Source organism: Octopus bimaculoides, chromosome 4, assembly GCF_046866305.1.
Source record: "Octopus bimaculoides isolate indiv1 chromosome 4, ASM4686630v1, whole genome shotgun sequence".
Taxonomy (NCBI): domain Eukaryota; kingdom Metazoa; phylum Mollusca; class Cephalopoda; order Octopoda; family Octopodidae; genus Octopus; species Octopus bimaculoides.
In genome coordinates, this window is record NC_142931.1 from 25,392,227 (window position 1) to 25,417,882 (window position 25,656).

At 34.8% G+C, this 25,656-nt stretch overlaps 1 protein-coding gene across 26 annotated transcripts in view; it reads right to left on the reverse strand.

The window, feature by feature from the left end:
- LOC106881123 (sodium/calcium exchanger 3) overlaps positions 1-25,656 on the reverse strand; it is a 120,490-nt gene that overhangs the window by 58,653 nt on the left and 36,181 nt on the right. For 19 of the 26 annotated variants that reach the window (XM_089350536.1, XM_089350528.1, XM_089350526.1 and 16 more), the window contains one exon: positions 577-906. In XM_089350536.1, coding sequence (XP_089206662.1) covers positions 577-864 — 288 coding nt within the window. In that variant the 5' untranslated portion in view covers positions 865-906. Of the gene's footprint in view, positions 1-576; positions 907-17,537; positions 17,943-22,590; positions 22,744-25,656 lie in introns of those variants that run through there. The other 7 variants (XM_089350539.1, XM_089350533.1, XM_089350531.1 and 4 more) reach the window with 7 other exon arrangements.

A 25,656-nucleotide genomic window follows, 5' to 3' on the forward strand; every position in this document is an offset into this window, starting at 1 on the left:
CTGGTGTATTTTGGTATATTTCAGGGTTCAGTTACATCTACCACATATTTCCTGAAATACCACAATCTTTTCTCTGTTACATATAACTACACACACATAGATAATATGTAAATTTTTGCAAATTGGCAGCATCCAAACTCAAGTTATAAATCTCATGCCAGATTTTTTTAATACTTTGATGAATAAAAGCCTGAATGACATCCTTCAATAATAGAAATACTAACTAGTCTCAGGAGGAACACTTTTGTTCAGACCTTCCTTCCCAGAACTATAACCATCTGGAACTGTTTCTTCCTCCATTTCTTTCCTACATGCATCCAACACCAAACATTGAACATAAACATGCCTTCAAGACTGAGAAAGTCTGAAAAGGTCACAGAAATGTTCCGCGTTCCTCTTCTTGCTATCAGATAATAATAATAATTAAAAAAATAATCAAGAGATTTAACCATAATAAATGTTTTAATAATAAAATTAAATTTATAAGCATACTATGATGGTCCTTCATATGTGTGATTAAAAGCATCGAGTTCTTTGGTACAAAAACAAAATATAAAAAAAATTTGTATAAATTACCTTTACTTCAATTTCGTGGAATCCATTCGGTTTGCTACTGTCAGCTACTCTGATCTTACGGGTTTTACTTGTAATGCGTTCAATGGAACACATAAATGTATCAGCAATAATAGATACACCCAAGAAGCACCAAAATAATCCTAGCAAGTATACAAATGCACGGAACCCTACAGGCCAGGCATCTTCATTAAGAATGGGTAAAATCAGGCCCGAACAGGATCCATTGTCACTTGATTTTATACAATAGGGGTTGGTAACAGCATTGCTGCTTGGTGTGGTGTTAGCCATAGTTGCTGCTCCAGTTGATATTAACTGTTCATCTATTCAATCCTGTAACATAGAAGATAAGATGAAATAATTACATGTATCCAAATACATACACACATATATACACACAAAATGATGTGGTCTCTGTTTGTCAAGGTTGACCCTTCATCTACATATATGCAAGCCCGGGCATTTTTTTTTTTTTTTGATACAATACTTTTGTTCCAAACAACTGCCAATTCATCACCTCATACACATATGCACATTAGATAACTGTGAAAAGAGAATGTGTCTTAGTAACCAAGTTTCTTCCAATCTTTGGACATACCTAAATCAGCAGAGGTTTTGCTACACTAATATCTCATCCATTTTAAGAAGTTAGGCTTTCTCTAGAAAGAGTGTTTCTGACCATGTATTTCCATGGAATGCTCATGATTTGTCTCAAGTGTATCATCATGAATGTATGCAGTTTTTTATTACCTATTTATGTTACATTGTCCATATTTTCTATTTGTAGCTACACACATGCTGTTGGTGATACTTTTCCTTTTCTGGTCTGAACTTTCCTGTTTTCTTTTCTGATGAAGATCTATGCTTGAAACCTCAAAAGCTCTCCCATTTTACAGACCATCAAATGGCCATGCAAAGGTTTTCGGCCACCTCACATAAACCAATCAAGATACAGTGTTTTAAAACAAAAATGTCTATCAAGAAGTTACTATACATTGTTAATATTTCGTGTGATGGTATCCCTTAGCTTAAATAATTGCTTCAATGTGCCTGGGAAGTGATGCATACAAATCCTTCACCATCTTCACAGGTATGAGAGGCCATTCCCACAATTCTTCAAGATTGTGTAAATTCTTCTGATGAACTCTTTTACTCTTTTACTTGTTTCAGTCATTTTGATTGTGGCCATGCTGGAGCACCACCTTTCACCTTCTAATAAGTGAAAATTTGTCAGAAGGCCTCCAGGAAAATGAAATGACCCATGTTACATGATGAAAACAGTGAAGTTTGGGGGTAAGAGTTTGATGCTTTGGAGATACATAAAAAATGTTGGTTCAAGAAAGTTGGTTGAAATTGATGGTAACTTGAATAGTGCTAAATACATCCAGTGGCTGAAGGACAATTTAATACCAGACTTGGATGAAGGTGAGATTTTTCAGCATGGCGGAGCTCCATGTCACAGATCACATGCAACACCACAGAGTCTGGCTGATGAAGGTGTTACCATTTTGAAAGATTGGCCACATCAGAGCCCTAACTTAAATATCATTGAGCAAATGTGAACGGAACTAAAGAGAAGAGTTTATCAGAAGAATCCATGCAATCTTGAAGAGCTGTGAAAGCTCAGCCACACAGAATGGTATCTCATACTTGTGAAGATGGTGAAGGATTTGTATGTATCTCTTCCCAGGTGCATTGAAGCAATTATTCAAGCTAAGGGAAGTCACACGAAATATCAACAATGTACAGTAACTTCATGAAATGAACATTATGTAATAAATTTTCATTATAGACATTTTTCTGTTTTAAAATACTGTCTTGACTGGTTTATGTGAAGTGGTCGAAAACTTTTACACAGCCATTTTTGATGGTTGTGTCTCATCTTCCCCACTCATTCAGAACTCCAACTACAAAATATAATGACCCCAACAGGGTCAATATTTCATCTGTAAAAAAACAATGCGAAACATCCACTTATAAGTTGGCAATTAGTAGAAATTTACAATAGTTTAAAATGGCTGAAGACTTTTGCACAGTACTCATCATCATCATTTAACAGCCACTTTCCATGCTGGCATGGGTTGCACAGTTTGACTGAGAACTGGCAAGCTGAGAGGCTGCACCAAGTTCCAATCTGATTTGGCAAGGTTTCTACATCTGAATGCCCTTCCTAATGCCAACCACTCCGAGAGTGTAGTGGGTGCTTTTATGTGTTATTGACATGGGAGACAGGAGTCAGTCAGGTGGCACTGGCATTGGCCACACTTGAATGGTGCATTTTACATGCCACCAACATGGGTGCAAGTCAGAAAGCACTGACTGCCTGTGTATACATGTATATATATATATATATATATATATATATATATATATGTGTGTGTGTGTGTGTGTGTGTGTGTGTGTGTGTGTGTGTGTGTGTGTGTGTGTGTGTGTGTGTGTGTATGTGTGTGTGTGTGTGTGTGCACATATGTACACACAGAGAGTGGAAAATGTCATGTCACCACTTTACAATATTATGATTTTCAAAAGTCAAACCAAACATGCAGCAAAACGAATTGAAATACAAACATTCAATAGAAAACAAACAACAATTTCTGTCTGGAATTTATTGTAATGTCATTACTTGTTGCCAACTATTTTTGATGATACCTGTTTACACTATAACCGTGTAGTAACAATAAAATATGTAACTAAGCAGGGTAACAACAACATAACAATCCAACAAACTATACATGAACCAGCAAACGATATTCCGACAAACTATCAAAACGGCACCTTACGACTTACTGCAATTAACACCTACTCACTCCGTCTCTCACTCAGACTGCTACTATTTATAGTCATTCGGTCAAGTACTCTCACCACGCTAGAATTATAACATTAAATGATATAACATTAATATTCTCTATTTCAGTGTTGTATCCATTCTATTTGGAAAAACTTACATTTAGTTTCCTATTCATCTTCTAAGCACATCTAGTTTTGTATCATAGAAAAAGGTTTCAACCTGTTCTGTATCCCTTCAAAGTTTGAGTTCAAATGTCAAAGAGGTAAACTTTGCTATTCGCCCTTCTGGGTCAATAAAATGAGTACTAATCAAATACTAGAATAGATATTCCCCACTTAAACTACCTGACCTTGTTCCTATAGCAGAAAAATAATTTTAGACTGCAAGCTAATCTAACCCAATGTATAAGATTTATCCTTTGAAATGTTGTCAGAACACCATCAGTTTTTTTCTTAGTTTTTTTTTTTTTTTTCAGACAGGACAAGGGTGAACATCTACACAGAGGGCTGGCCCCTAGATGTGTCAAAAACCAATTGGCCATGTGACATAAATCAAGGGGCCAGCTGTCCTGTAAATCTACTATTTGACTCCACAGAACCATCTACTATTTGACTCCTTTGCTATGAACCTGGACAGATACTACAGCACTGGGCCAGAGTGGACCTGGAGAAATTGGGACTAAGGGCTGCTGACTCCATACTTCCCTATATTCCTATATTGGAGCTTCACCAGTCAGAATAGCTTAATGCTTTGCCCAGGATTTATTAGGCCTATTAGAGACCCTCAGTATAGATGTTAGGTCTGCAAGAAATCGCATTCAAATCCCTTTGAACTTTAAAAAATAGGACACAAGAAGGTACTTCTAGATGCACTTTGCCTAAATCAAAGGCAAAATGTCTAGAATGCCTTTCACTATATGTCTAACAGAGTTAGGCAAAAATATCAAATACTGGTTAAGTTTATTATGAGATACTTCAATTTAACATTAAATGAACTTTCAAGATTTTGTCTTGCCCAGTGAGAATAGAGGTGGGGAGGGGGTTTGTACATATTGGTAATATGACATATGAATCAAAATTTGACTTTGCTGTGATTTGTTAGTAACAAATATTTACAACATGCTTTTACTTTATCTGGACATCTACATGTATTTGTCATCTCTAGCTTTGAAAATTTAATATAGTTAAGTGGCATTACAGCAAATTGCTTAGTTTGTTTTTGACCATATAATATAAAGAGAGAGAGGGAGGGATGGAGGGAAAGAGGAAAGAAAAAGAGAGAAAAAAAAAGAGAGGTAAGAAAAAAAGAAAAAAGCAGGAAAAGAGAACACAGAAATTAGTAAATACAAAAGAGGAAAAAAAAAGAATGCAAAAAAGGAAAGAATATGCAGAACAAAAAACTGAAAAGAAAGAACAAAAAAGAACAGTGGAAAAAGGAATGGAAGAAGAAAGAAAAACGAGAAAGAAAAACGAGAAAGAAAAAGAAATGAAGTCACTCCACATTGGTGTACAATCTAGAATAATATTAGTCCAATTTTTTATTCCACCTACTCACAAAATAGTTTTAAAACTGGCAAACTATTTCATTTTATTGAAGAAATTCATTCAGTTTTTTTTTTCCTCTCTTTCATACAAAGAACTTAAAAACTGGTATTTGTACAGATAGTCTTTACAGGACAAAGTGCCAAGATACAAATATATATACATAGCCATTATATGTATATGTGTGTGTGTATGTATGTATGTAGACAGATAGATAGAGAGAGAGGTGAGGGCAGACAGACAGAGAATGACAAAAACAGAAAGAGAGAGATAGGTAGACAGAGATGGACAGAAATAACCAGGCTTACAATTATGAATAATAGTAAAAGGTAAAAAATATACAAAGGTGAGGAATAAATAAAGCTAAAAGAAACAATATAAAGTGAAATAAAATTTGAAGAAAAACAATGTCATCAAGTTAATAATTAAAAGATAAGGTGGGTGAGGGCGGATATTGACAAAAATGCAAATATTTAGTTCATGAAAGATATTTCACATGTTTAAATTGGCCTGTTTTGGTCTTTTGTATAGCTTGAAATAAATTATTATAAAATAGCGAGACTCTATATTTTAATTTTTCGTTTCTTTTTACATCAGGTGAGGCGGACGATTAATTCATAGAGAGCCATATAACTATTATTATTATTATTATTATCATAATATATATATATATATATATATATATATATATATATATACATACATACTAAATTTAGTCTTATTTACATTTTGATTAATGTAAATCATCATTCAATCATCATTCTCACTAACTAAAAGTTCTATTTTAATATATTATTGTTTATCAATTCATTCCTATCTGCATTCTGGAATAATCGCCCTCATTACTTCAGCATTCATTTTTTCATGCTTATAAAAGGTCAGGCAGAATTTGTTGAGGCAGATTTTCTATAGCTGTGCTTTTCTTGTTGTCAACCCTCACCTGTTTCCAAGTAAGGTAATATTTCCCCATAGCTAGACACGTTTTATTAATGGAAGATCAGAAACAAATGATGATTGTTTACAACCATCATGTGACATTAAAACAAGTGGAAATCCCTGCACACCCTCACACACACACAATATGCTTCTTTCAGTTTCCTATTTCTATTTCGTTACTGCCCACAAGGGGCTACACACAGAGGAGACAAACAAGGACAGACTAACAGATTAAGTCGATTATATCGACCCCAGTGCGTAACTGGTACTTATTTAATCAACCCCGAAAAGATGAAAGGCAAAGTCGGCCTCGGCGGAATTTGAACTCAGAACATAGCGACAGACGAAATACCACTAAGCATTTTGCCTGGCGTGCTAACGTTTCTGCTAGCTCGCCGCCTTAGGCTTCTTTCAGTTTCCATCTACCAAATCCACTCACAAAGCTTTTGGTCAATCCAGAACTATAATAGATGTTTGCATGGCATCTGAGCAAATTGTTCTTAAGCCCCAGATCAATCCTAAGCAAACACAACCATGGTCAAATATTTCAGCTGAACCATTTTCTCTTTCTAGAGGTATCTAGGTCAACATTATCTAACATTCAAGCTTTTTCAAAAGATGGTAGGTTATGATTTAAGGGCGATGTGGCTAATATTTCTAACAGGTTAAGATATTTCTATCACTCATTGGATCTCTCTCTAAGTTTCCTTGAAATGTAGCAATAGAGATTATCAATGCTGTCTCTTGATGGTCCTGAGACTCAAGATTTTCAGGCAAAAATGAAAATTAGAGTTGTAACTCTTACTTTCCTCATGAACACTAGCATAGAAAATGAAGAGAAATAGCTAATCCGAGCCCCAAGACATGAAACCCAGTTCAACAAGATTCTATATCAAAGTCTCTGGCACTCATCATATTTTTGTATAGTATAGTTAAATTAACATCTAATTCTTTATTTTATTCAACCATCGCTTGCAGATTTCTTTTACTTAGTGACACAAGCATATTCATTAAGGTTCCAAATAAATTAAGCAATGTACCCATGTATATTACTAGTATTTATTTTTTCTTTAATCTTGGGAGAAGGAAGACGCTAATTAATGAAGTAAATGCTTAATGAGGTGAACATGATCACTTTAATTAATCAAAACTAAACTCATAGTGAGCTGTAAAAGAAATTGATGAAATCAAGCAGACAAAGCTAAGGGAAAAAACTGAAGCAAGAAAAAAAATAAAAAAATAAAAAACTGACCGATGCCAATATTTTAATCAAAGTTGGTAATTGTAGGGGAAGAATAGTTTGACCTATAGCAGACATGGTGAAAACTCTGGATATCTTTTAGTCATATTCAACCTCTTCAGTGAAACAGTCATTTACATATTGATAGATTAATGGAGATAGAAGAGTGTGATGTGTGTATGTATATATATATATATATATATATATATATATATGCAGAATGTACAAATGCTGACAGAACAAAGCCTGAGGGAAATAACTAAAGGGTATCGTCCATTATAGTAGAGAGACGTAATAAAGTAAACTTCATACACAATGTGGCATGCATGACGACCTTTATTAAACAGAACTATAATCAGATCAAGGAGAGGCAAACATTGTTGAACAATGCTTAAATCAATCAAGCAGAGGAAAGGCTAACAACTCAAAATTAAAACAAATATTTGAAATGGATTAATGCACAAGACCTTGTGATTAATTACAATTGGAAATTGAAAATGTAATGAGAGGAATGTTGACTTGGGCTCATAATTAAAAACTATCAAGATTAGGTTTCTAACAGAGAGGATCTTAATCTTGCTTAAGCAACAATACAAACATGTACTTAAAAGAGATGTTTTTGGAGACACCCTATATATGTACAAAATATAATTCACTTGTTATTTCTGATGGGTTGACCTGAAATTCAAATGTCAGAAGCAAATAGTAAAACCATAGCAGAATATTTACTCAAGGAATGATTCATCTATTGAAAGGCAACTTCGTTCTATAACATCTTAAAACAGTTGCTAGTCATCTGAGCATTTTTAATACATGTATCAACACTAATGTTAGAAGTATTTACATTGGACTATGAACTACTTATAGAAATTATGGACAGACTTTCTGTTAGTCATTTATCAAACTAAAGTGCAAAATTACACATACATGTGTGTGTGTGTGTGTGTGTGTGTGTGTGTGTGTGTGTGTGTGTGTGTTGCGCGTGATAGACAGAAAGATATCAAAATGAAATCAAATATATTCAACAGAATTATCACAATATCCTATCCTGTGATACTGTAACAGACAATCAAGAACATTCAAATAATTTCTGTTTGGTATATAATTTGGAAGGAAATCTCTACTGTAGTAATTATTATTGCCAAAATTGCCTGCAAGAGCACTGGCTTCTCTTTTGCATTTTTTTTTTTTTTTTTCATGGAGTGAGTGGGAAGAAATTGACAGCATCCTACTTATAGAACAGAGTTAGATGACAAAGATATACAGGATTTCCAGTAAAATTCATGACTCTGTATAATTTGGATTCCATGGGAGAAAAGAAGATATTTCAGGCTCTCTCTCTCTCAGAGTTCCAGAAAGTGAAATTCCTTTCAACCAAACTCATAAATTCACTGCATAATTTTCTCTAACACAGACCACCTCTAGTTGCCTTAGAGTGGTCTTTTACCTGTTATACAATATATATATATAGGCTTATCTATATTATTAATATAATAGCATATTTAACAGCTATGTTATTAAGAAAGTAAATGGCATACCAGCAAACTATTGTCAAGAGAAAGTAAGTATTGTCATAGGTTAAGTTAGTTAAATGCAATGAATTGTGTTTCTTCATCCTTCGGCCATAAACAATGAATATAAGCAAGTAGTGAGTGTATTAGCTTGTCATTTAGTTTATAGCTTCAATAGAAAGAAAAGCATAATGGAAACTGGTTATTATTTTATGAGTTCAGTATCTCATACATACTGATTAAGGTGTGCCATCAATAACAGCATAAACAGAACAGTAAAAAGCAAACAAATTAAAAAGCTGGCACCACAGTAGGAACTGTAAATAGGAATTTAATATCAAACAATGCTAATTTAAACACCCTTATTACAAGTAATGATTATTTATACTCTCTGTGGTATACTTGCTTTAGTAAAAGAGAAAAGAGTTTTGCTGCAATAATTTAGAGTTAGGGTGGTAGGTTCCTGCTCATTTTCAAAGCCATTTCATATTAGCACTTCCTAAACAAGTTATATTTAGTAATGTATTATTAACAGGACAGCATTTGAATATGAATACACAACAACTTTCAGTCAATAGGTAATACTACAACCATATAATACTACCCTGGCCAACATACTCTTAATATCATACATTAGGAATTTCTAATGAGCATATTTAATTAAATTAATTAGAATGAATTTTTTTTTAATGGTGAGTCAAATAAGTAGAAACTAAAGAAAGTAAATAAGACTAACAGGCACCTAGCCTGAAAGAAAAAAAATGCAGCTATGCTTTAAAGCATTGGTTCAACTTTGCTTTGGTTTTGGAATATTGTTGGATGACGAAAGTTTAATAAAAGGTGTTGATCAGATTATTTTCATACAGAACTACAAAACTTATTCCACACTGTTGCTTAACCTCAGGTAAACACAGATTGAGTAGACCATGACTAATGATTTGACATTAATGCACACTGTGCTTTGAGGCACTACAACTCATCATCATCATTTAACGTCCATGTTTCATGCTGGCATGGGTGGGACAGTTTGATAAGAGCTGGCCAGGCAGGAGCCTGCACCAGACGTCTGTGACTGTTTTGGCAGGATTTTTATAACTGGATTCCTTTCCTATCACCAACCACTCAGCAGAGTGGACCTGGTGCTTTTTACGTGACATAAGCACAGGCAAGGTCAGTTTTGGCAAGGTTTTTACAGCTGGATGCCCTTCCAAACACTAACCACTTTACGTTGTGAACTGGGTACTTTTTAAGTGGCACCTGCAGAGACAGGGACACCAAGTACTTGTAAGACAAAACAAATCTCCTTTGAGAGGGGAGGGGCGTTGGAGGAGGTGATCTGCTGTTGGTTGATGAAAGGTTATAGTGAGACAGAAACAGGTGTCTTGCTGTAGAGGAGGTACAAGGTTACCAGGCTGGAGAAAGAGAGAGAGAAATCAGGAATGAAGACAGAAACAGGTGCACTACTTCAAAGGAAATACATGGTTACCCAACCTGAGGGGAATGCAGAAGGAGAGAAAGAGAGTGGGAAGACAGTACAATAGAGATGGTGGCAAAGTGCTGGGCATAATCACAAGAGACGGAGATCAGAATATAAATGGGATGGTTGAGTAAAGGAAGAGAGAGGTATTGATGGTGGCAAGTACCAGGGTATACCCTTGAGGTTGAGTGCCATAATATAAGTGGCAGGATATTGTAAAGGAAGTGTGATTAAATAGTGCAGATCGTGGGGAGTAACTGACAAAAACCTGGGTGTATATATAGAGCCAGGGGCTACTGGATAGCAATGATACAGAGGTACAGGGCTGTGAGGACAGGATTGGGGAGTGAGAGGTAGGCACAGTGTATGAAGGAAGAAATATGAGGTAGAGATGTAGATTGGTTTGTTGGGGTAGGCTGTGTGAAAAGTTTTCTTGTTATGTGTTGATGGAACACACAGCTTGGGGGCTAGCGAAGAGCACTGATACAGTGGCATAGGGACAACAGGACAGGATTGGGGAGTCGGAGGTAAGCATAGCGAATGAAGTGGAAATGTGAGGAAGAGAAGAGCTGTAGAGATGTAGTTCGGTTTGTTGTGGTAAAGTGTATAAGAAGTTTTCTTGTTAAGTGTGCGTGGTACACACAACACTTCTAGAACTCAGTTTCACTGATGTGGGCGGGTCTTCTCAAGAACTTCATATTGCCAGATATCTCAGTCCATTGTCATTTCTTCCATGAGGCCCAACATCCTTAGATCGGTCCTTACCACTTCATCCCACAGTTTTTTTTGAGTAGTGCTGGTGAATGGAATTTTTGAAGGATACAGTGTTCTGATAGCTAACAATCAGTGGAGATAGTTTATATAATGTAATTTTACATACCCTTAATGTGTCTTTTCATTATTGAAGATTATAAGATGTAATTTGGCTGCTATTTCTGTAGGGCAAGCAATTATGTGTAGGCCACTTTATTAGCTAGATTGATGCCTAATTCAAAGAAATATTCTGCAAATAATGGTTGTCAGCAATAAATATTTTACACGTGCATTATTGATCAACTAGATAATGATGGAACAACTGTACAGCTTTCACATGAAAGTGCCAAAAATAGCTACTCTTGAAATCAAAGGGTGGATTAACTTGTGTGACATTTACTAAAAATAATTCTTTACATGGTTGGGTTAGTTTTATGATCTCACAGAATTCCATGATGAATTTGAAACAATTAGTACAAAGCCTTATGAATTTTATCCAAGTATTCATTAACAACACACTAAATGCAAATGTAAGGTTATCCAACAAAGAAAAATTAGAAGGAAAAGAACCGCACTTATAAATAATTGATATTCCTTTATATTTCATTTTCTTTCAAGCATCACTGATATAACAATATTAATATGTACGGTATTTATTCTAGTCATATTAACTCTTTTTTTTCCCCCCATTTCTATTCTGTAAACTCTTCCATTTCACATTCTTATGTTTGTACATGAGTGCATATACTATATATATATATATATATATATATATATATATATGCATGGAAAGCAGACGTTAAACGATGATGATGATATATATATATATACATATATATATATATATACATACATTGGGTTGCTGAAAAATTTTTGCAGTTTTTTTCAACAAATTTTATTCAACAAAAACTAACAATATTTAACAAAAACATCTTTAAATGATGGTCTGACCGTCTGCCAAGCAAATGGGAAGCAGTAATTGAAGTAGATGGTGAATATGCTCCGGAATAATCATTTAAAGATGTTTTTATTACATGTTGTTATTGTTTTTGTTGAATAAAATTTGTTGGAAAAAAGCCACAATAATAATGCACCAACATAATATATATATATATATATATATATATATATATATATATATATATATATCATCATCATCATCATCATCTTCGTTTAACGTCTGCTTTCCATGCTAGCATGGGTTGGACGATTTGACTGAGTACTGGTGAAACCAGATGGCTACACCAGGCTCCAATCTGATTTGGCAGAGTTTCTACAGCTGGATGCCCTTCCTAACGCCAACCACTCAGAGAGTGTATATATATATATATATATACACACACACACACATACATACAGCAAGCTTTTTGAAGTTTGTGTATACCAAATTTCATTCAAAAGACATTGATCAACATGAAGCTATAGATGAAGGTACTTGCCTAGGATACATGGTATTGTGCAGGTGGACTAAACCAGTGAACTTTTTAATCAAACAGCCAAACCCTATGCCTGCCCAGGATGTAATTCTTTCAAATAACATTACCTATCTCAGTCTTGCTCAACTCTCCCCAATAAAGCTTTCATAATCATATGAAAGCATAAAAAAATTATCCTTTATTCACCTAAATGCAATTTATTTCTGTCAAAATATCAGTTAGTAAAAGGTGAGAGAAGTGAAAGAGAGAGAGATAAGCAGATAGAAAGAGAAAGAGAGAGAGATAAAAAAAAAAAAACAGAGTTATATAGATGGAAGTAGAAAGCACCGAATTGCTAAATATTTCAACAGCATGCAATATCTTACTAAAATATCCAACAAACTATTCACAATATTACATGTGCTAGGTTAGGTTTATATTCTCCTAAGTTATATCAATATATATCTCCAATGACCAAGGCTTGTAGCAAGTAAGATGTAACACCTGTAGAACTGGTTCTTTTATAGCATAAGAAAATAAGTACATCTCCCTATATGAAGTTACTTTGTTTTTGTTTTTTGTTTGTTTTTTTATTGCTAGACTTTTCTGCCATAAAGTTATCTTCATAGACTAAAGAGAGCAGAATTTTTTGTTTTAGCCAAAAGTGCAATGCAATAGTTATTTACAGCATGGTGTGAACTTGTGATACAATAATTGGTAATCTTCTGATATGATATTAAATTACCCACTTTTGCCACTGATTAAATAATGCACGAAGAAATAATTCTTGCAAGTTTATAATAATTGCATAGATTGCTGTAATGATATTCACACATAAGAAAGCAATTATCCAACTATACTATATAGCATATATACATAAATATTTCCTATCCTAATTGATTGTCCCAGTTTTCAAAAAAGGCAACAAATTGCTGGCAGTGACTTGTCAACTGATCCCACTTACCTCTTATATTGTCAAATTATTTGAGAGAGTGCTGAATTTTTGAGTAAGTCACTTTCTGAAAAGTAATAGCCTACTTATTCCCAACCAGCATGGTTACTGCAATGGCAGGGACTGCCTAATACAGCTCCTGCATCACTTTGATGACATCCTATGGAACTTCACCATTTAAATTGACAGAAAGATAGATGCAAATAGGCCAGACATTATATTGAAAGACTTCAGGCAAAAATCATGCCTCCTCATTGATATGACTGTCCCAATCAACATAAATGTATCTGTCAAGACCTACCAAAAACTGAGCAAGTATAAAGATCTTGAAACAGAAATTGGCAAAATGTGGAACTTCAAGACTAAATCAATACCTGTTGTCATAGGTGCCCTAAGAATGATAGCAAAAAGGGCTGATTGCTACCTAGATCAGATACCAGGAAACCCCAAAATGGCAGAAATTCAAAAGATAGTACTCATGGAAACTGCCCATATCCTACGTAAAATATTGTCTATGTAATCTCAAATTTTAAAACAAACTCGTAATTTTCTTGTTTTCTTAAATATTCTCTAGAACAAAACTGTGCAAAACCAAATATATGACATCCTAGGCATAACACCAATATGAACTTCTAACTTGTCTCGTGAGGTCTCTGAGTGAGACTTGGAGCCAACTTGTACAAATACAAAGCAAAAGTCAAACATAATAATAAAATAAATAAATTAATTAAAATGAAATTGTCTATAAAATTAAATAGAAAATATGAGCTATAAATAATATGAAAACGGAATACGAGTTGCCTAATAGCAAAATAGCTGTGCATAACCTTTTAAAAAAAATGGCTATGAACATTTTTAGATAAAAGGTAAAGCATCAGATTTTATTTCAACTGTTGGCAAGTTTTTAGAAAATATTCCTATTTAATAGCAATTAGCTAAATAAGTAAATAAACAAACTATAACAAGAAAGTACAGCCTTGATTTTGATGAAACTAAACAGTTTTGTCCTCTTAGTTTCTGTAAAAATACAATGACTAAAAGAGGTAGGTGTTTCTCTGTGAGAAAAGTAAATAAATCTGATACCTAAATTTATAATAATAATAATGATGATGATAATAATTAATAAAACACATACAAATTCTCGAATTATACAATCTTTAAACCTTTTAAGTAGTTTATATGTTGCCAGAGTCAGGTATATGGTGAGTAACTATAGCTTTGTAATTCAAGTTAACAAAAAGAAGAGCAACAAACATGATAGACAAGTGGTAATAGCCATCAAAGAAAATAATGCCTGTAATTTTATATATTCTTGACTTCGCAGTAGGTGAGTCTGTTGCTGATCATTAGTATTCTTGTGTTTTTTCTATCCAATCTTTCATCAAGTGAAATTAATTGTATTGAGAGGTTCATGCAGCTAATCATTTATTGTGTAAATAAAACCACAAAGTAAATAGTTCTCATTTGTCAGTGGAAACAAGGACTTTATCAAACTTTGTAGACATTTTGCCAGAGTAAAACTTGTGTTCACAATTTAAACATTTCTCAGTTGGTATTTTTTTCTAACCAAAATGTACAATAAACTCAGGTTTAAATAGTGTGTAAGTGTTATTTTGATTATAATCCTCTATTTTAAAAAGTTTTGATATTTATTCAGAAAATATTGTGATAATATGAATGTTTTTTTGTTTTAAAAATTACATTTAGTTGCAAACTTGGCTCTGTGGCTTAGAAGGGCACTTCCTAACCACATGGTTATAAGTTCAGTCTCACTAAGTGGCACCTTGAGCAAGTGTCTTCCATTATAGACCTGAATCGCCCAAAGTCTTTTAAGAGGATCCAATAGATGGAAACTGAAAGAAGCTCGGTGTGTGTGTGTGTTGTATGAGTGCATGTGTTTATGTATCTCTTCATCTTGTTTCCAGTCTTCCATGACAATGTCTCCATCTATAAGGAAATATCCCTTTGCTTTGAAACTGATGAAGGTTGGCAACAGTAAGGCATCTATCTGTAAAAAAACCCTGCTTCACTGAATTCTGTGTGACTCATGCAAGTATATAAAAGTAGACCTAAAAATGACAATAGTTTATTAAAGGAAAATTAAGACTAAAGGGTAATTAAATTAGGCATTGTGAGAGTCATAGCTAATCTCATCAATATATATATAGATGAGATCACCAAACTTATCACAATGAAGGAGCCTCTACATGGTCATTTAGCCCACTAGAAATAGCAATCAAAATCTTTCTAAAAAATTTAAAGGGACAGAGGAAGGAATTTGAAATTAGAATGAAGAAGGGTATAACTCTATACTATATGGCACTTAGTCCACTGCATTAATTTTACAAACCTCCATCTAAAACATCTATGCACTTTCGTTTTATGAAGTCCCTACACAGTTATAAGACATAACTATCCCTTTTAACTATAGAAATAACTGGCAGAGCAAAGACAAAACAGTCCTTAGCTATTACATATCAGTCTTACATTTTGTCTTTGCTGTGCATGAGAAAACCTGGCAAGCCAAGTGAGACCATAATCCAAGGCCTCTGCCAGGGGTGTAGCCAGCCCATTTATGTGTACCTTTCCTTCATTGGAGGCAAGTGAAATCAAAATCGAACCAAATTCGATGACTGGCACCCATGCTAACGTCTCCTTCATTGGACACTAAACTCGGCTTGTGAAGACCTGTTGGGGCAAGTGAAAGCGAAATTGTGATGGCACCTGTACCAGTGGAGTGCTAAGAACACCGTCTGAGCATGATCGTTGCCAGAGCAGCTGTCTATCTCCATTTGAGCGTGATTGTTACCAGCGTTGCCTTCCTGGCACGTGAAAAGACATTCGAGTGAGGTCGTTGCCAGTGCCACTGGACTGGCTCCTGTGCAGGTGGCACGTAAAATACACCATTTTGAGTGTGGCCGTTGCCAGTACCGCCTGACTGGCTTTCATGCCGGTGGCACATAAAAGTACCCACTACACTCTCAGAGTGGTTGGCGTTAGGAAGGGCATCCAGCTGTAGAAACTCTGCCAGATCAGATTGGAGTCTGGTGTAGCCATCTGGTTCGCCAGTCCTCAGTCAAATCGTCCAACCCATGCTAGCATGGAAAGCAGACACTAAACGATAAGGATGATGATGATGATGTACTGTTTATTAACATATTTAAACACCTGATATTTTATAAACTTCAGCTGAAGTTGATCTTTTCTTTATATTTTCAGTCACACCCAATTTCAAGATATCAGAGCAAGAGCATCAAACAAATCATTGTGTGTGTGCACGCATGCGTGCACACACACACACACACACACACACACACACACACACACACACACACACACACACAAACAGATTGTAGATGTGGGAGGCAGAAATTAAATACCAGTAATAAAATATTAATTTATTTTTTTATAAAATCCGGTCAAAGTAGGTCAGAAATGAATAGGGTTATAATCAAAAAGAGGGTGGGAAATCATTTGTTTAAGAAACACAAACTGTTGCCTATATTTAAGGCAGAACAATTTAATAGACTTGTATAAAGGTAAATGACTTCAGTTGTCACCTACTCAATATTTTTTTTCTTCTTTAAATTCTTGATACCTGTTCAGGAGATGACTGAAACAAGTAAATCCAGTTTACAAGTTTGTCTATAAACTAGAAGTCAATCCAACCATGTAAATGAATCATTCTAGAAAAAAATATTTCAGTCAGTGGGTGGAACATACAAGACAGAAAAAAAACTTCAGTTAAAAGTTCCACCAATATATTACATTAAATTAGTGATTCACAACCTTTTTACACTTGCGTAACCCTTAAAATAAATTACATGTCTCAAGGAACCCCTGCACAAAAAAATTATATACCATATCTTTCTCATATTTTTTTTCATCAAAGTTCATGTGGCAAATATCATATTATATATATATATATATATATATATATATATATATATATATATATATATATATATTTGACAAGAAGGACAACAAAAGAAAGAAAGAGACCTCAATATTATGCAAATAGAGGAATTTAACTGTAAAAATATGTGACACATATTCAGTAGCCATGATAAAACTCCGAGCTTCGGATGCCAGGGTGGGAGTGGAATTTTCAATGGTCGGATAACTGAAGAGATGTTAGCGTGGGCTCCCACCCTGGCATCCAAAACTTAGAGTTTTATCATGGCTACTGAATAAGTGTCACATATTTTTACAGATATATATTTATAGGCAAGAATGGAGAACAAATTTCAAAGGTCAGGTCCCTTTATCAAATGAAATCACTTCACATCATAGGCATATTCATAGACAGTATCAATTCAAGTACAAATAAACAAATAATGAAAGCAAATACCTGAATTGATGCTGTATATCAATATGCTGCAATATTAATCAAGGTTCACAGTAACACTATATTCATTATTACTGCATCTGAAATACTTTTAAACCAGAAAATTCAAGTGTAAGCCTCATTTGTTTATGACCTGAAGGATGGTCTTCAGGCCACAGACTAAACAATCCTAAAGGTATCCTTATAAAAAGTATATTCAGCACACCAACACACTTCAGCTACTAACTGGTAGGAGTGTTATTCCTTCTGTAAATTTTTCTTCTCCATTTACTATAGCAGCTTCTGTTTCTTGTAACCAGCAGGCTGCATATCCCAATGCATAACCATACATCCACCCACTTATTTTGCCCACCAAATTCTATACGAACATTTTACTCAACCTTTTTCAACTGAAGACTGTAATATTCTGAGAATCCTCTCTGTCAGCAGCAATCTGCAGAAGCTGATCATTCACCATCTGCTAGAACTTGCAAGATTGCTGCCATTCCTTAAAATAAACACTCACACACATTACACACATTATTACTCATCCTTGGTCAAGTTTCTAACAAATCACAGAGTCACTGGTTACATCTTAAATTTCTGGGATTTTACTAAAAGAAAATTCCAAACAAATTAAATGATGGCTCTTGTTTACAGAGTTCAGCAAGAAACCCATTCTGTTCCTTTCTCTCATATGTTAACACCTCATCTCCTAGCATAATGCCACCTCTCTTTCTACTGTAGCCCAATTCAGTTGAAGGGAATCAGTCTTGCAAACTGCATGTTGACCCCCACTTATGGTAGTGCCATGCGAAAAAGTACCCAGTACACACTGTAAAGTGGTTGGTGTTTGGAAGGGTATCCCATCATAGAAACCAAAGCAGGCATTAGAGCACAATATAGTCTACAGGCACATCAGATTCTATCAAACCATCCAACCCATGACAGCATGAAACATGGTTGTTAAATTATGAGAATACACACACACCCACACACTTATTACTCCATCCTAAATCGAAATGTTAGATTCTGGCTCCTGAAAATATAAACCTATAAAATATGATTAACAGATATAAAAAAAAAACTGCATCTTAAGAAAACATAAATATGCCTAGAAACGAAGTGTGTGTAGGTGTGTGTGTGTAAGAGAGAGAGAGAGAGAGAGAGAGCATATATTTATAGCATTGCCAAGAGACGAAATAACCAAACAAATACACAAATGCATATTTTCTGTTAGTTACAGGTGTATATACAAAAGTGGATCCCAAAGTAAATGACGAGTAAAAGAATCAATCTACTCCTAACATCACATTTATTTGCATAAATAATTACATTAATGCCTTCATCTAAAGCATTAGTGTAACTTCTTAGAAGATAGAATTCAACTGTCACAAGACAAAGCAGACATCTTAATCCACCTTGTGAACTGTGTGTGTATATATATATATATATAATACAAATAATATATGAGTATATGCATATATATGTACATGTATGTACATACCTTCATCTACATGTATATATAGATGCATATCTGGGTACATGACGTTGCAAAAAAAAAACATGGACAAAATTATAAACAATGTACAGAAAACACACGGGCCACATAGAGAACATTTCCTTCATCAGCTGCCACTATTATAACACTGGCGTTTCGAAGAGTTAGGGCAATATATATATATATATATATATATATATATATATATACTTGAGAGAAGTGCAAGGGCATACAATATATATTAAATTCTAGTGCAGCTTAAATCCTGTTTAAACCACTTCATATATCTGGTACCCCAAATTAATATTCATCCATGAACAAAACTAAAATCAAATTTCAATGTTCCAAGCAGATTTAATTATATACTGACACTAAATCAACTATGACCTTCTCCATTATTATAATTATGTTATAATTATAGTACCCATATTGCACATCTGATGGTTTTCTAATTATTGTTTACTGTTTTTGAAAATTATTAAGCCTGCCTTCCGAAAATACCTTACTTAGAAAAAGGAACCACAAAGTTTTTCTCCATCTAAAATGTTGTTGAACAAACTCTCATTTTCACAAAAAGTTCAAATAGTAGAATTAATTTCATGCCACACAAGCAGGAGAATCCAGTCATGGTTGTCACGCAATTTCTGAAATCACATCACCTCTAACATCTGGCCACCTAACTCCCCAGACTGCAACTCCCTTGATTATAATGTGTGGGGCACAGTTGAGTGAGAGACCAACAAAACTCCTCAGAATTTTTGCCAAAAGGCATAAAATTTAATCCAATATTTGAACTTCACGTTTCACTATTTACTAACACAGACCATCACTAGTTTTTACAGATTATCACAACAACCAAAGCTAATTTTTAATACGCATTGCATATCTTACCTTCTCAGTTGCTTGCTGCTATCCACTAGTCAGTATAGGTTATATGAGGTATTGAAGAATAACCACTGAAGTATGCCAGGTAAATAAATAACTGAACTTTGTGGTTAACTAAAAAGTGTTTTGTGTTCTTGTTAGCGAGAGGCAATAAAGAAATCTTCAGAATTAACAAACATCAGAAGATTTTGTCAAAAGCAGAAGATAACTCAAACGAGGTTTGCATCTGTAAATGTTTCAGTTACATGAGAAACACTAGTAATGGCCTGAAGTGTAATTTTTATTTATTTAATGGTTTACTCAGATCCTCCTCCTCTGACTAACAACAGGCCTTTTTCAAGACCACTGTGACAGGTTTGAGGAATGGACAAAGTTATTTTCAGACTAGAGGCCGACTTGGATGCTTGCAATAGAATGAATAAACTCTACTAATGATGCATGAGCCAAATAGTGGTATTAAACTGGCTAACATATTAAGTTTGCCACTCAAGAACATTTAACAGTCTTCCACATGTTTTTAGCATAGCTTTGAGTCAACCAAATGAAATTTGGTTGACTCAAAGCTATGCTAAAAACACACAGGACTGAACTTAGAATCACATAGTTGCAAAGCAAACCTCATAATCACAGCCATACCAGCATTTATCTTAGTAATGCAAAATCAAGGGAGTAGTAATAATGTTTCAGAATTTCAATATATATATATGCATATATATATATATATATATATATATACACACACACACACACACACACACACACACATACATACATACACACAGGGTGTAATGGGTAAAATGTTACCATTTATATTTTCAATTTCGCACAGTATAGTAGGGTCAGCTGGGCACCATTTGTGAGAAAAACAGCACCATGATGCAATTCACTCTGCCAGAAATTTGGAAACAACATGCTGTACTGCTTGGCATTCACACCAGAAGCTCCAATACGCAGAACAACCGTTGGCTTGCCATGTCCCTAAAACATGTACCAAGAGTAATAAAAATCAAACATCCTGTCAACAGCATGGTGTTTAGAGTCATCACTAGTGATGGCAATGTTATGCCTCTTCCTCTTCCCACACGGCTTCAGACTCAACACGGAGGCCTACATCAAGTGCCTGGAAGGGGTGGTGCTGCCCTGAGTCAAGAGGTTGGCTGCTGGAAGACCCTGTGTCTCGCAACAGGACTCTGCACCATGCCACACAAGCAGGAGAACCCAGTCATGGCTGTCAGGCAATTTCTGAAATCACATCACCTCTAACATCTGGTCACCTAACTCCCCAGACTGCAACTCCCTTGATTATAATGTGTGGGGCACAGTTGAGTGAGAGACCAACAAAACTCCTTGTAACACTAAAGATGAACTGCAGGCAATAATTATGGCAGCATTCACCAACTTAAACAAGGAGACTGTCCAGAAGATTTGCAGGAGATTCCACGTATGGAGGCTGTGGTTGAAGCCAATGGCGATTTCATTGAATAAATTTACTCTAATACTTCGCTATATTTTTATGCAATTTTGGTAAATATATCTGTTAAAATGAGATGTCAATGTTGTTTTTCATTTTTGCGTAATTTAAACAACAATATATTTACTGCACCATGTGTATATGTATGTATATATATATATATATATATATATATATATATGATATTTTAGTCCTTATTGGCAGAAGGGGCAGGCCTCCCTAGCATCAGAAATCAGTCTAATAATTAATTATAGCTTTGATACCAGAAAAGTATTGAATAAATTATCTGAACTACGACAGAAATTTATTTTAATTACAACAAAAATCTTTAATCTGCAAAAAATAGTTTTCTTCTTTCAAATATATCTGTATTCCAGCTTCACAGAAAATAGTCATCACTGAATAATTAATCGTTTTAGTAAAGATGTAACTGTGGAATAGGTTTTCTGTCTGTTGATAGCTACTTTAACGCTTAAAATTATGTAAGCGCAAGGGTTTGATGAATAAGCTAATATTTGGTTATAGGCTAATCCACATTAATACGTGTTATATTTTTGGCTGATGATATTTAATTAGGTTTATGGGTATTTGCTAATTAAAAACATTTAAAGACTTTCGAAAATGTAAATAACATTAATTAAGAACTAATAATTCCTTCAAAAATTTGTATTGTTTATGTTACAATTTACATTGTTATTTAATGTCTAGATTTGGCATGGCCCCAATAATAGAGCTTTCACTGCCCAAGTTTTCTGTACAGGATTTTATTATCATGTGGAGTCTGGGGCAGATTGTGACTCTACAGTCTAGATGAAAAATATCTCTAGCACTCGCATTGCAGATTATTTAATAGTTAAAAATAAATCGGATTTAATCTAACTTTACTCTTAATAACAAGTAGAGTATGGATAATGCTAAATTACTTTTTGTTTGGATTAATTCAGCCAATTCATATTATACAAACAAACAATCAATCTTGGCACCTGATTTTCAGCAAGAATAAGCAAAGTAAGAACATAATGCAGAACCCTGGATCAAATACAAACAAAACAAATTTGGAAGTTAAACTAAACTAGCACAGTGTTTTATTACCTTATAAAATAAATAAAAAATTAATTCAAGTAACTTGAAATATTTCATAACTTTCTATTCTTGCAATATTTTATGTTGGTAGCTACTTCAGTTGAATAAGATTTCTTTAGAAAATAAATTAGTCATACCTCTCAAGATTATTTCACTGTTCAATGCTATTATCCAGAAGGTATTTCTTATTCTTCGTCTCACATTTGTTAATGGTGAAGCCACAAACAAACAACTTTTAATAAAGACAGCTCCAAACATGCTAAGTGTTGCCAGTTATACTTGACGTAAATGAAAAACCTAATAACCACCAATGAAAGCAGAACTAAATAAATTTAATAATATGGTACTTATTTTAATCATTACGTTAGGAATAAAATTTAGGCCACTGATAAGAACACAAATTTGGAATGAGTTTTCACAACCATATGCTGTTAATCAATAATGACAATGGGAACCTATTTTATAGAATGAAAATAGTTATAATAGCATTTCATTTTATTGAGAATCATTATAAAAAAATAAAAACTGTCAAGCAATCTATGATATTTATTCCAGAAGGGAAACTGAGTAACTGGTTGACATAAAAACCAAATATGTTATAAAGGTGTTGTTTGTACATAGCAATATCATAGAACTTACTTTCTCTTTGCTTTGTTGTGCAAGTAACTATTAGATATGTCATTACAATCCAGCACTTTATAGATACCTTCCTTTCCTAATACCAACTAATAGAGAATGGTAACTATATTTCTAATAAATTGTGGTACACGGAATATTGACCTGTGTTTAAAGACATTGTATACTGCCAATGTATGTAGCAAGATTTGAACAGAAAAAAACAAGATCCACAAAAATCAGTATTTCAATCACTACATCTCTAATGTATACACACATGAACACAAATATAAACTTAGATGAGTACACATACCATGCATGCCACATGTTTGCACAAGTGCTATATACATTCATGCATACACATGTGTATACATTAATAGATGCAACTTTGCTGAATCAAAAAAGGTGCAAACAATTCCTATTTTGTCCCTAGCACTGCACAGTATATCAGAAACATTCAACTCTGCGATCCTGTTGATCCAGGTGTTAATAGATTCCATAAAAAGGTACTCTGTCACTACCAAACATTAGTTTCAATTTGGTTCTGTGATTGATTTGACAAGAGGCATCTCAAAAACATTTTAACTGTGGAGCCTTTTAAGAGAAGTATGTCAAAGAGTTGACAGATACAATATAACCAATAAGCAAGCTTATGATCAAGATAAATTCTTCTAGGAAAACAGAAACACTAATCCTTTTCCACAAGGTCAATGATAAATTCCAGTTTTCCCAATGTTAAGCAATTTAGAGCCCTATAAGTGCCCTTGGTTACGATTGTGATTTATAACAAGTAACTTAGCTTTTTCTTGAAGAGGAGTCTGACTTAGCAATGCAAACCAATGAAACACTAGGAAATTTCAAAGTGCTTCCACTGCTTTCAGCAGTGGATTATACCAGCTATCTAGAAACAGGCAAGCCAATGATGCAGCCTCTACATGGTCATTCATCTTGCTAGAAATATCACCTAAATCACTATCAAATCTAAGATGAACACATTAGATAAAGCCCTGTCTGGAATAAAGACTGGGTGGTTATGGCTGGAATATCAGACCACAGATCTGTTCATTAAGGGTTGATCTAAGGTTAAACAAAAAGAAAAAAAAACTGGAATTTTGCCATAGAGAGTTAAGTATTTTAGCTGAAGATTCCATATTAACATACCAACAGGATATAAACTGCCATACACTTAACTAGTTATCTGACACATTCATAACATATTTCAAGTTAAACATGTGCCATTAAACCTCATATTTCCACTTTAATGACCATTTCTACATTCTAACATTGCACATGCTACAGTACACCAACTCTATATATCCAAACACACACACACAATTTATCATCATCATTTAATATCTGTTGTCCATACTGGCAAGAGTTGGATGGTTTGACCAGGGCTGGCAAGCTGAGAAACTGCATAGACACCTGTCTGATTTGGTATGATTTCTATGGCTGGATGCCGTTCCTAGCACCAACTACTCAGAGTGTAATGGGTGCTTTTATGTGCCATTGGCATTGGCCATAGCTACGATTTCACTTGGCTTGATGGGTCTTCTCAAGCACAGCATATCGCCAAAGGTTTCAGTCATTACTCATTGTCTCAGTGAGGCCCAGCATTTGAAGACCATGCTTCACCACTTTGTCCCATGTCTTCCTGGGTCTACCTCTTCCACAGGTTCCCTCCACAGTTAGAGATCAGCACTTTACACAACTGTCCTCATCCATATGCATCATATGACCACACCAGTGCTGTTGTCTCTCCTGCACACCACATCTGATACCTCTCATACCTAACTTTTCTCTGAAGATGTTTATATTGTTGTACATGCACACTGACCTTGCACATCCAGTGAAGCATGCTAGCATCATTTCTTTCAAGCCTATGCATGTCACAGCCCATGTTTCAATGCCATGTAGCATAGCTGTTCACACACATGCATCATACAGTCTGCCTTTTACTGTGAGGGAGAGACCCTTTGTTGCCAACAGAGGTAGGAGCTCTCTGAACTTTGCCTATTCTTATTCTTGAAGCTGCACTCACATGTGTGTGTGTGTGTGTGTGTGTGTGTGTGTGTGTGTGTGTGTGTGTGTGTGTGTGTGTGTGTGTGTGTGTGTGTGTTGTGTGTGTGTGTGAGATCATCATTTTAACATCCACTTTTCTATGCTTGCATCGGTCTGACAGCATCTATTGAGGCAGATTTTCTACAGCCAAATGCTCTTTTCACCAATCCTTACCAGTTTCCAAACAAATATTTCCCCATGGCCAGACACATTTTTGAAAAATATGGGAAATGTATGATGCCAGCCCACCTGTGAGTACATACACACTATTGCTTTCTTTAACATAATTGTTTAACGTCCGTTTTCCATGCTGGCATGGGCTGGACGGTTTGACTGAGGTCTGGAAAGCCAGCAGCTGCACCAGGATCCAATCTGATCTGGCAGTGTTTCTACAGCTGGATGGCCTTCCTAACGCCAACTACTCCAAGAGTGTAGTGGGTGCTTTTTATGCGCCACCAGCATAGGAGCCAGTCAGGCAGGCCTGGCATCAATCACGTTCAGATAGTGTTTTTTACGTGCCACCAGCA